General features: G+C 36.0%; 1 protein-coding gene across 6 annotated transcripts in view; it reads right to left on the bottom strand.

Annotated features, from left to right (window-relative positions):
* Positions 1–13,608, bottom strand: part of LOC131155755 (ATP-dependent kinase-like protein notR') — a 74,909-nt gene that overhangs the window by 25,243 nt on the left and 36,058 nt on the right. For 4 of the 6 annotated variants that reach the window (XM_058109135.1, XM_058109138.1, XM_058109136.1 and 1 more), the window contains 4 exons: positions 12,277–12,472; positions 11,508–11,538; positions 11,371–11,429; positions 11,062–11,135 (listed from right to left, as the gene is read on the bottom strand). In XM_058109135.1, the coding sequence (XP_057965118.1) occupies positions 11,062–11,135; positions 11,371–11,429; positions 11,508–11,538; positions 12,277–12,472 (360 nt within the window). Of the gene's footprint in view, positions 1–11,061; positions 11,136–11,370; positions 11,430–11,507; positions 11,539–12,276; positions 12,485–13,608 lie in introns of all 6 variants that reach the window. The other 2 variants (XM_058109134.1, XM_058109137.1) reach the window with 1 other exon arrangement.

Below are 13,608 nucleotides of genomic sequence, written 5' to 3'. Positions count from 1 at the left end.
TAGCTGTTCGACAGGAAAACACACTTGTACCCAACATCCAATCTCTAATTTTATTTGTTATGATTTTTGGTCACCCTCAAATTAGTCAATGCTCTATCTTCTGTTGCTATTCCAAAATCTATTTCTAAAGCCATATCTCATTCTGGGTGTAGAATTGCAATGGTTAAAGAGAAGTGTGTGCTACATGATAATGATACTTGGGATTTGGTACCTCTTCCTCCCAAAAAGTCTATGGTTGGTTGTCACTGAGTTTACAATGTGAAAGTTTATGATGGTTCCATGGCTCATTTGAAGGCCCGCCTAGTTGCGACCAACTAGGTTTGTTGCTCAAGGGGAGTTAGGCTAAATGTGTTGACTCAAGAAATCATTAAATGGTTTAAAATAGTCTCCTAGAGGATGGTTTGGTCAATTTAGTGTTGTAGTACTTGATCTTGGCCTCCAATGGCGTGCAATAGATTACTCTATATTTTTTCTTCGTACTCCATCCAGCATAATTCTGCTTATTGTGTATGTGGATGATACTGTGATTACTGCTGACAATGATCAAGGTATCCAGGGCCTAAAGCATTTCCTGCAAACTAAGTTTCAGATCAATGTTTTGGGACCATTGTAGCACTTTTGGAGATTTAAGTATCGAGATCCCATATGGGATCCATCTTGTCACAAAGGAAGTATGTTCTTGATCTTCTAAATGAGATTGGACTATTAGGGTCCAAACCTATTGATACCCCCATGAATCCTAATAGTAAGTTAGTGCCAAATATAAATGATTTATAGCCCAACCCATGACAATACCAATGACTTGTTGAAAAGTTGAATATTCTCAGAGTCACTCGACCAGATATATCTCACAACAAGTATTGTCAATCAATTTCTTGATTCTTTGAGAACGAGTCACTAGAAGGCACTAATTCGCATCTTGAGGTACCTCAAAGATGCATCTAGGAGAAGACTCTTATATCAAAATCAGCTTCACACTTATGTTCAAGGACATACAAACGCATATTAGGCCAGGTCACCTTTCAACAGAAGATCCACAACCATGAATTGTATCTTAGTTCGGGGTAATTTGGTCTCCTGGAAGAGTAAGAAACAAACTATGGTGGCTAGTTGAGTGCTAAGTCAAAGTATCAAGCCATGGCTCACACTACATGAGAACTTGTTTGATTGAAGAGCATGTGAAGTACTAGGTTTTCCAAATTCTCAATCTATGAAGTTAATATGTGATAACCAAGCTGTGATCATATTGCCTCAAACCCAGTCTTCCATGAAGTTGATTGTCATTTTGTTTAGGAAAAACTTGTGGAGAAGCTCATCACAACCATTCATTTGAAGTTCAATTTTTTTGCTTGCTGATTTACTCACTAAAGCCTTGGGCGGTGCTCGGGTTAAATTTATTTGTAACAACTAGAAGCATATAATCTATGCTCTAGCTTGAGGGGGAGTGTCAACAGTTATTTTGCTCATTTAGCATTATTAGTATGTGCTAGAATTATGTTAGTAAGCGTGAGTTAATAAGGATATTATGGTCATTGGTATGCGCTTGACATGTAATATAAATAAAGGGCGAGACCTACCATTTTACCTAATTATTCAACACAATTAATATAAATGAAATGCATAAATCAGCTAAATATTATTTATTATACAAATATACATTATTTAGCCATAAATGGTCGAACAAAATGTTTTAGCTATTATCTAAGTTTAATTTCTCCATATAATTTCCGAAGTCAAAAAGCTATTCATATCCTTCTTGTACTAATTTTTAGTTTCAATAGGGAAAGAAGATTTTTTTTATATAATAAAAGAAGAATTCACTAATAGAATAAGAATATACAGCTAGGAGAATAAGGCATCTCCTTAACAAAGTCTGGAAGATCCAGATAAAAAACACAAAAAGACAACCTACAAACTAAAGAATAAAAGAGAAAAAGCCATCACAAACTAACGCCCCAACACATGGCGCCAATTGCGCTGAATATCAAAAAGCTCACAATCTTAAAATTCCCTTGTCCCACACACCAAAGTGAAGCCAAATAATGTATCTTTTCCCAAACCAGCAACTGAGCCAACTTCTTCCCCAGAAAAATTTGCGCATAACACTCCATCCACAACCCCCAAAAGACTGGGAAAAAAAAAAAACAAAACAAAACAAAAAAACACATTTCTGAAGTGCTGCCCTTTCCTTTTTCCTTACCAAATCCAGCAAAAGAAACTGCCAAAAAGTCCTCCACTATCTTAGAACTCACCCAACATTCACCTAAAATACCAAATAACTTATTCCAAACACTCCAAGCATAGTCAAAATGAATAAACAAATGCGATGATGATTCTAAACAATTAAAAGTAGAGAACACATATGTGGAGATATAACCTTCAAAGGTCTCCCAATTTGCAGCAAGTTATTGGTATTAATTCTAGCAAGCGCAACCAACTAGATAAAAGCGTTAATTTTAAAGGGACTTTGGCCTTCCAAATGGAACTATAGAGAGGAAAAGATAAATTTGACCTATTCAAAAAATCACAAAAAATATTTGCACGAATAAGCCCCAAAAGGATCTAGAGACCAAGACCACCTATGCTCCTCTAAAGAAAATCAACAATTATTCAACAAAACTAGCAAAGACAATAGTTCTCCCATCTCTCTATCATTTAACGATCAACGGAAGTGGAAATCTTCAATAGGAAAGAAGACTAACTGAGATGAAAATTTCAATTTAGGTTTTGAATCCCAAATTTTATTTTCAAGAAAATTTCATTCTCTAGTTAAAATTTTGAAAAAATTTGCTAAAATTTTGAGATTTCAATAAATTTCAAGTGATTCACCGAAATTTCAATGATGATTTTGTAAAAATCAAAAATTGATTGCAATTTCAATTTTGAGAGTGGTGGAAAACAGAATTTTTTACCATTTCATGGAATTTTAAAACCATGGTTAACACCAACAATATGTTGCAAATTAGGTGTATATAACTCTCTCCCAATGTATGCAGAATGTGCATTGACTATTACATCTTTGCACATTCATGAAAAGAAGAGGTCTATAAGGTTGAAGGATTTTAGTTTGATAAGTCTTGTGACGAGCATTTTTTTTTTTTTTTTCGACAGAGACATATTATTTGAAAAAAAAAAAAAGACAAGGGCATCAAGGGGATGCTAGTTAAGAACAATGGAAACAACAAAAAACAATACAACATCACTATAAAGCATCAAGTAAATCAAGGATTACGTGTCCCTCCCAAGCCTAGACAACCCACTTCACCAAGTAGAAATAATAGGTATCCAATTTTCAATACAGCCTGCAAATTTGAAACCGTTCCATTAAAAGCCCAATTAACCCCAAGGTTTCAATAACCTGGTTTTGATGATAATAAACTATTTGGTACTAATGGCTTTGTGCTTGAGTTTGTTGGCCTAACAAGGCTTAATCTCATTTTGATGATAACAAATCAAGGTTACTTGACATGTTTGTTTAAGTTAAGTTTCAGGGCTTAAGTGTTTATGAAATAAAGTGAGTATGCTTGAAGAGCTTGAATGAAGTTTACACTTAAAGCTATGAGCCATGATAGATATAAAGCTTCAAGTCATGAGGAATATGAAGTTTATTGAAGCATTGATCAAAGCTCAGAAGGTTACTGAAAGCTTTACAACATGAAAACTTAGGAACTTAGAGAGTTTTATTTTGTTAAAGTCTCATGTAAGTACTTCGATACTCAATATTGAAGATTGAAGCTCTTAGGATTCATTATGGACTTAGAGACCTTTTTTTTTAAAGCATGGAAAATATTTTCATAAAGCCTAAATCAAGTTTTCCAAGTTACAAGTTTAAGTTTTGGAACCAAACTTTGAAAAACAAAATGTGGCTAAATGGTCAGGCGACTGATGATATAGCATCAAGCGACTGATATGCTACTGACTTTGTTAATGAACGAACAGAATAGGATTAGGCGACTGAAGCATCGTGACAAGTCGACTAACCCAATACTGACTTTCTGAATGCGCTATTTTTAAAGAGCTCAGGCGACTGACCCTATAGCCCAGTCAACCGATATCTGTATTTTAAAATGTTAACAACGCGGAACTTGTTTCCAAATTTGGATGATTTGGTTTCCAAACTCAGAGAAATTTTGGGGAAAACGGTCTAAAATCTTTCTACTCTATATAAAGGTATTATTCTCACAAATTAGGTTAACTCACGACACACATACGATTCATTTTTGTGATATACTGCTAAAATTATTTTCTGAACGGCTGCTGTGTGTTCTTGCTGAAACTATTGCGAAATTCTGATTTGATCTTTTGAAATCCACACTCTATAATCAGATTACTAGTGATATAATCTTGAGCTTCATCTCTTTATTGATTTTATTGAAGTATATTGTGATTCTAACGTGTACAAATCTGCTCTTTTGAGGAGTATCTCTATTGTACAGACATACTTGTTTTGTTGTTGTTGTTATTGACGGTTCAGGGCTTTGAATCGTTGCCTAGCGAGAGGATTTTCTTGTTAGAGAGGCGTCTCCACCTTGAACGGAGAGAGGGGTACTTCACCTGGTAACAAAGTGGAAAGGAAAATCCTCAAAGCGGGTTGCTTGAGGCAAGGACGTAGGCTGCTGGCCGAACCTTGTAAAAAATCTTGTGTTCAATCTTCTTCTCCCTATCTCTTTTAATTTCTACAAGTTATAACCTGTGTGTATGATTTTATATATAGGAAACTTGTTGAATATTGGGAACTTTCTGAATAATTGGAATTAATTGTGATTTAACCAAGTTGTTATCTTAAAGACTGATTTGTGTGGATTGGATTAAAAAATCAGACAAGCATTAATCTCTGAATTCTGGATTGAAATTGCTTAGGTAAAGTATTTGAGATTGATCATTCTATTGAAGCATAAGTGCTAACATAATCCAAGTTGCACTACTGAATTTGTGTTTTGAAAATATCATTGATTATTGCTGAAAATCTGATTCTGAGAATTGATCAACTGAATTAATTAAAGTTTGAATTTGGATTATATTTTCAGATTTCATATTCATATCTAGGATTGCCGATTGGTATAGTACGGTCGCTGTTTAGATATTGTGAGTGTGTGGTTGTGGAAGTTGAAATTAAAAAGGGTTAAGGTAATCGGAAATTCCGCTAATAAATTTTTAATTACCCAATTCACCCCCTCTTGGGAATACATCTTTAATTTCAAAGTTGCTTGTGACAGGATTAAGCCATTGAAGTTGAACATTTGAGAGAAGATTTGAAGACTTTATTTATTTTATTTATACTCATTTCTCTCAAATTGTAATGTGTTTTATCTTGTGTATCTCTAAGAATATGTAGGTCATGGCACTAAGGCACTTACACATGAAAAAACACACAAAATAAAGAAACAGTTCTGGGCTGCCCTGCCCCGCTGGGGGGTGGGGGGGGGGGGGGGGTCGACCAGTCCCCAAGAGGCAGTTGACTGGTCCCCCCAGATTTGACTACAATGGTCTGATTTTTTACTAACAGCTAGTGCCAGGTTGACCAGCCTCTGTAAGAGTTTGACCAGCTTGATCTATTTTAGACTCCAACGGGCAGAAAACAACTAGTTTTACTCTAATCTCTATATATATGCCCTATAAAGTCTAAGGAACGCAAAAGAACATATCTATATTGAATTTCCAAGTGCCCAAACTCTCTATTCTCTCTTAATCCCTCTTGTGCCTTAAATTGATCACTTCTAAGAGAAACATCAAAACTATTGTGCCATAATCTTGCATATCCTTCGAGTTTTATTTGTTGTGCTTCAATTTGTGTAATCTTTCCTTAAGAGGAATTTTCTGTTATAAGCTTTCTTGTAATTGGTTGCCTTGTCTCCATAGAAAACAAGAGGGTCATAATTGGTTTCCTTGGTCTCCAAAAGACGAAGAGAATAATGGAAGCCCAAGGTGGTTTGCTTTGAGAGAGTAGACATAGGTCGATTGCTGAACCACTATAAAAAGAATGTGCATTTCTCTATCCCTAATCTCCTTAATTTAAATTGCTTTATTTGTCTTTGTGCTTGAGTTCATTTAAATTGTTTTAAATTTGATAATCAAGAATTTAATTCTTATTAAACCCAATTCACCCCACCCCCCCTCCTCTCTTGGGTTGAGACTTGGGACAACAAGCCCTTCTTTTGACCTTGTTAGAGCAAATCCCCTTCCAATACCAAATCTCACCCTCAACCGAAGCTGTGTTGATGCACTTCTGCTTGACCATGGAAATGGCCAAGCTCCAAACGTTTCTAGTCCAAGGACAACGCAAAAGGATGTGCTCCCCCAATTCAACCTCCTCAAGGCATAGAAAGCACCTATTCACAAGACGTAAGCCCTTTTTCTAAAGATTATCATAAGGATCAAAGGGGGCATTGTCTTCCCAACGAGCTTCCAAGGGAAATTGTTACTACACTCCACCAGGTAGCTAAGGTGTTTATAACAAGATTTGACCAAGAAAATTCCATCTTTGTTCAAGGACCACTTGGGCTTATTGGAGGTGGCTTGGCACTGATTTTTATAAAGGTTACTGTAGAAACTTATCAGAGTATCAATCTCCGAATAAAAAACATTCCTAATCAAGGGAACATTCCAAAACGTCCCATGATTAGCATACTCTAAGTGCTGACAAATGGGGGCATCTTTATCACTGGCAAGCAAGTAGATGGGAGGGTATTTAGATATGAGCTGGGACTCGCCACACCAAATATATGCCGAAAAAACACATCGTCTCCATTTCCCATATGGAAATAAATGAGAGCATAAATTCTCCCACTCTCTCCCAATGAGTTTCCAAACACATGTACCATTTCCTTCAGCCACATCTTTTGAGTCCTAGATATTGTGAGGGAGGTCATATTTAGTAGCAATAACTTCCCTCCAAAAAAATTCTTCTCAGCCATGAACCTCCAGAACCACTTCCTCAAAAGTGCCTTATTAAAAGTGATGAGAAATATAAGGCCAAGACCCCCCTTCTGCATCAGTTTTGACAACCCCTGATCCAACAAGATGATATTTAAATTCCTTTCCCACATTCCCACATAGAAATACTCTTTGAATACCTTCCAGTTCTTGGCACAACACTAGGGATGGGAAAAAGAGACAAAATAAAGAGGGATGATGGATAAAGTACTTTTAATGAGCATGAGTCTGCCACCTTTGGAAAGGTAACTCCTTTTGCAACCAGCCAGTTTCCTTTCAGATCTGCCAATTATAGGGTTCCAAACTCCAATAACTTTGAACTTGGCTCCCATGGGGAGACCAAGATAAATAATCAGAACAGATCCAAGTTTGCGGCCTAAAAGACCTGCTAGTAAAGGCCCACAATCACAAGGCTCCATTGGAATGATTTCGCTTTTGCCCAGATTCACTTTCAAGCTAGTCAGTGTTTCAAACCCAAGAAGAATGCATCTAAAATTTAGGATTTGCACAGGTTCAACCTCCCTGAAAATGATGTTGTCATCTGCAAAAGGAAGGTGGGAGACTACTATATTTTCTCTATTCTCATGCTAAGCCTCTTGAGCAGGCCAATTTCATCAGCATCAACTATTATATGGCTCAAACTTCCATAATCAAGATAAAAAAGAGAGGGGGGGGGGGGAGTGGCGTCTTAAACCACGTGACGATATGCAAAACTCTGTATGGCAGCCATTTAAGAGCACCGAGAACAAGGGGGAAGAGACACATTCATGGATCCAATGCATCAGATTTCCCCAAAGCCCACTCTCCTAGCAAACAATTCCAGTTCTCATGGTCAAAAGCCTTCTCCAAATCCAGCTTACAAACCGCTCCTATTTTCCCACCTTAAAGTAGGCATCCACAACTACATTCGAATAAGGGCAGAATCCTTGATTTGTCTGCCCACCACAAAAGCATGCTGGTGTTTTCCAATGACTTTAGAAATTGCTAATTTGAGCCTCACTACAAGGACTTTGGATAGGACTTTATACAAGCTGTCAACAAGGATAACAGGACAAAAATCTTTGATGTTTAAAGCCCCTGCTTTTTTAGGGATCATTGAGACAAAGGTTGAATTAATTCTAGAGACAAAACTGCCTGAACTGTGGAAGTCTTTGAAGACTCCAATAATATCCTGCCTGAGAATGTCCCAATTCCTTTGGAAGAACACCATGTTAAAACCATCAAGACAAGGGGATTTGTCCCTATTGCAGCTTTTGAGGGTGAAAACAATTGACCAGCATTTATAAGATGCTAAGATTTTACTGAGAAAGACAATTCTTATATACTGTCTTGGTAGCAAATGAGGTTGTTAAGGATGTGAGAAGGAGTAAAATGGGTGTGACATTTAAATTAGGTCTTGAGAAAGCCAATACATAATCAATTGGTGGTTCCTTGATAAGGTGTTGGTTACTAAGGGTTTTGGGACTTAGTGGTGTGAGTGGATTAGAAATTGACTTAGCTCAACCATTATGTCGGTAATTATTAATGGTCATCCAGGGGATTGGTTCAGGTTTCCAGGGGATTAAGGCAAGGGGATCTGTTATTCCCATTCTTGTTTACGCCAGTGGTGTATGGTTGAGTAGGCTTGTGCTCCGCACTCAGCATCTAAGTGTGGTTAAGGGTCTTTTTTTTGGGAGGGAGAAGGTGGAGGTGTCTCATTTGCAGTTTGCAAACATGACTTTTTTTTCTTAAGAGAGTAGTGCTGAGAAATTTCTTTTGGTTCTTACTTTGCTAAGCATTTTTTAGATGAGTTTTTGTCTAAGAGCGGTTTAGCAGGTATTAATTTGAATTAATGAGGAGTTAAGAGGGTTTTAGATCTCTAATGACATGCGAATTACAATACCTTTGGCCAGGATTATTTCAAATCTTGGTCTTCCTTCTGGGGGTTATCCTTCATAATGCCTTCTGGGAAAGGGTAGGGAAAGGATTAGACGGGTGGAAGAAGGCTTATCTCTTGCCAAGAGGTAGGATTACCCTCACTAGCACCTCTCTCTCTCTAATATTCCCATTTGTTTTATCTGTCTAAAATCCCTTAGAAAGTGGCTGGGAATTCGGACAAGTTAATAAGAGATTTCTCGTGGTCCAATTTTAGGGAGGACAAGAGTGATCACCTTGTTAGCTGGAAGGTGGTCTAAATCATGGGACTGGGGCTTGGAAATATTGGTCATCCTTCATGGGGCAATCCTTCGTAATGACTTCCAGGAAAGGGTAGGGAAAAGATTAGAGGGGTGGAAGAAGGCTTATCTCTTGCCAGGAGGTAGGATTACCCTGATTAGCACATCTCTCTCTAATATTCCCATTTATTTTATCTTTTTAAAATCCCTAAGAAAGTCGCTGGGAATTTGGACAAGTTAATAACAGATTTGTCGTGGTCCAATTTTGGGGAGGACAAGAGTGAACACCTTGTTAGCTGGAAGCTGGTCTAAATCAGGGGATTGGGGCTTGGAAATGTGGTTTGTAAGAACATCTCTTTAATAGATAAATGGTCATGGAGGACCCCGTTAGAGTCTAACTCCTTATGGGATAAGGTTTATCAAGAGCCAGGGTGGGATACCATGGGGAGTGGCATTGTTACCCATGCAGGTCCCTGCAAATTTGTTTGCAAGGTATCTTGTTATTTCTTCCCTCTCAATTTTTTACAGTGGGTAATGGTGCTAGAGTCTGCTCTTGGGAGGATATCTAGGTGGGTGACATCAGTTGGAATTATTGGTGCCATCACTGCCGCATTTGTTTTAGACTTTCTTCCATTCATAATGCACCAATTTCAGCTTTCTTTCAAAAGGGGCCAATTTCTATGTGATAAGATTTAAGAATGTTCCAAAAGGCTAATTCTATTTTCTACTATGCTGAAATTAAATTTGCATGGACCAACTAAATATCTTACTTCAAATTTACTTATAAGGAATATGCATGCATATAATCAAGTTTGAAACAGTTCCATAATTCTAGTATAATAGTCATAACATAAGTTAAAAATTCTAGTTTTAAACTTTCACGTTAGTGATGGATGAACTCACTAAGAATATCCAAAATGAGATCCCCTGGTGTATGTCGTTTGCAAATGATATTATCTTGATTGATGAAAGTAGGAGTGGGAGTGGAATCTAATTTAGAACTTTGGAGAACCATTTTAGAGTAAATATTTTAGGATAAGAAGAAATAAAAACATATGAATTGTAATTTCAGTAATGATAGGAGGAGTATTGGAGATAAGGTTAAATGTGATAATCAAGAAATTAACAAAACAAATAGATTTTGATATCTTGGATCCATTTATGCAAGTGGAAGGAGAAATTGAAAAAGATGTAATACACAGAGTTAAAGCAAGATAGGTAAAATGGAGGAGTGTGTTAGGCATGTTGTGTGATCGTAGAACACCCCTAAAATTAAAAGGAAAGTTTTACAAGACAGCTATAGACCCAGTCATGCCTTATGGATCAAAATGTTGGGCAACTAAAAAACAACATATAAAAAAAAAGTCGAAGTTTCCAAAATGTAAATGTTAAGGTGGATGAGTGGTATAATATTAAAAGACAAATTAAGGAACATACATATTTAAAAAAAATAGGCATAGCACCAATTGAAGATAAAATAAGGGCGGGGGGTGGCGGCTTAGGTGGTTTGGGCATTTGAAACGCAGGTCAGGCATCGCACTTGTGAGGAGGGGTGAGGCAATTTTTGTTTCTAATTGTAAAAGGGATAGGGGTAGAACTAAAATAACTTGGAATGAGGTAGTGAAGAAGGACTTAATAGCTCTTAAGCTAGCAAAAGTCATTTGCCTTCAATCAAGTGAATTGGTGTAAAAGGTTCCATAGCCGACCCCACCTAGTGGACTTAAGGCTTCTTCTTCTTGTTGTTGTTGTTGCTGTTGTTGTTATTGTTGTTGTTATAGTGCACCCGAATATATTTTCAGAAGATTATAAAAAATATATGATAGGAATCCTCATGTGACATTATAAAGAGTGAAATTAACTAAGAATTTACCCCCCCCCCCCAAAAAAAAAAGTGCCATCTTTTCTATCGTGATAGACATACAATATAATCTACATTTTTGCATCGGTAATATCATATAGGAAAGATATAACTTACTCAACCCGCACAAATATATCATCTTTCACTGGATCTCCAACACCATGGTCAAATGATGGTGCATAAACTGAACCCTGCAAAAAAGCCATTTCTCATTAGAATGCAATGTGAGGAAAGCACTTGAAGTGTTATCAATTTTGGCATGTTCAGTTTTTTTTTTTTTCCTTTCCTTTTTTTTATTTTTCACTCGGCAATAGCGTATTTATCAAACTACTTATAAATTCAAAAAAAAAAATGATCAGTAACCAGATCCTAAATATAAGGACAGCTTATAAAAATTTCAAGTCAGCAACATTGAAAGGTCGTCACCTGATTCCTCAAAGTGTTGAGACATGATAACAGTAGCGCAGGATCGAATGTCCATGGAGCTGAAACAGCAGTGCAAGGAATTCATTATATTCTCACAAGGTCTAGCACTAGTGAACTTTCAAAGAGAGGAACCTCACCTCCCCTTCTTGCATGGGCTTCCTCTGGGTCCTAGAATATGAGAATACCACTCAAAAAATTAGAAATTTTTAATTTTGTAAGCGCATGTATGCACACAAATTAACATCTAAACTCACCTGAATGCTAAACACACAGGTATCATGCAATTGATGTTCTGAATCACCCTTATTTGCTACGTTTCATAGCAATGGGAAACAATACATATATCATGGCATCTTATTTGAATAAACTCTATAGAAAATGCCAGTGATACTTCGAATCATATTCTTCTCTGTATGATTGGGTCATAAAATAAACAATGAAGAAATCAGATTTTTTTTATACAATTTAATATGACATACAGTATAATTACATATCTGATATAACTGTACAACCAAATTAACATACTTTAAGAATCAATCTTATAGTCAACTTTTGTCTGGTATTTTAATGAATCTGGCCTCAGCTAATGACTGTTCAAAAATTCCTTTCAATAAAAAATATTTTATGGAATATATCAGCAGCACTGTAATTTCAACCTCCTGTAAATGCAAATCAAATCTACCAGGTAGTCAATCAAAAGCCCAATATCAGTAACAGGAATTGTGCTTAATTTTTATGTACAAGAAATTTTATGTTATTGTAGTGTATGATCTTTAGTGTCAATAAAACTTTTACAACACACAAGCAGGTTTCCTTTTTTTTTTTTTTTTTTGCTTGTCCAAGGCATTTTTAATTTATTAAAACTTTTTTAACCAACCCTGGCATCCAAAACAGAGGAACACTAACCTCCATTGCATCCAGCTGATGACGATACAGATGAAACCCATCCATTGGAAGAACTGTAGCAACATCTGGAGGCTCAACCAGATGAGAATCAAATGAAGAAGCCTTTTGGGGCCATAACTTGTTTACACGCTGGGCTACTTCAGAAGCTAGAGTACTTTTCCCAGCGCCAGGAGGACCAACCAAACCCACAATATGCCTGTATAATAATCTGGAATGGATTATTTCAATTGAAGAATAATTGGCAATACACATAGATCTGTCAAAGGAAGATACTTGGGTAGTAAACACGGTGATGGGATCAAGAAGTCCAAAAATCCATTAAGACAAAAATAATTTGGCATAAAATATGGCAAAATTGTAGAAATATAGAAAATCTAGAAATATATAAAGATGCAAGAAAAAATGCAAATAAAAATAAATAAATAAATAACTATTAGTGAAGCTAAACATAGAGCTTATGATACTTTATATACTAGACTAAATACAAAAGAAGGAGAAAAAGACATTTATATACTTTCTAGAGTTAGAGAAAGAAAATGCGAAGATTTAGGTGATGCAAAACATATAAAGGATGAGAATGATAATGTCTTAACTAGAGAAGATGACATAAAAGAGAGGTGGCAAAGATACTTTGATAAGTTGTTTAATGAAAGTCAAAATGAAATATTGAACTTGGAAGTGACAAATGAGGAGAAGACTAAAAATAAGAGATTTATTCACAAAATTAGAGTTCTTGAATTTAAGATGGCATTAAAAAGATGAAAAGCAAGAAATCTAAGGACTAGATAAAATACCAATGGAAGTTTGGAAATATTTAAGGGATAAAGGAAATATTTGGTTAACTAATCTATTCAACATTATTATAAAAACCAAAAAAAAAAATGCCAGAAGAATGGAGGAAAAGTATGTTAGTACCTTTATACAAAAACAAAGGCAATATTCAAAACTGTAATAAGTGTCGTGGAATTTCAATTATGAGTCATGCGATGAAATTATGTGAAAGGGTAATTGAACATAGAATAAGACTAGAAACAAGAATTTCAGAAAATCCATTTGTTTTTTTAATGCCTGAGAGATTAATAACAGAAGCAATTTATCTTTTAAGTAGTTCAATGGAACAGTTTCAAAAAAAGAAAAGGGACTTGCATATGCTTTTTATTGAACTAGAGAAAGCTTATGATAGAGTACCTAAGGAAGTTCTTTGGTGGGTCTTAGAAAAGAAGGGGGTTTGCAAAAGATATACAGAGGTCATTAAGGATATGTATGATAAAGTAGTGACTAGCGTTAGCACTGTAGAAGAGGTATCTAGAGATTTTCTAATCACAATAGGCG

Source organism: Malania oleifera, chromosome 5 (genome assembly GCF_029873635.1).
Source record: "Malania oleifera isolate guangnan ecotype guangnan chromosome 5, ASM2987363v1, whole genome shotgun sequence".
NCBI lineage: Eukaryota > Viridiplantae > Streptophyta > Magnoliopsida > Santalales > Ximeniaceae > Malania > Malania oleifera.
Note: the sequence above shows the minus strand (reverse complement) of the source record. Positions and strands in the feature narration are given on the sequence as shown.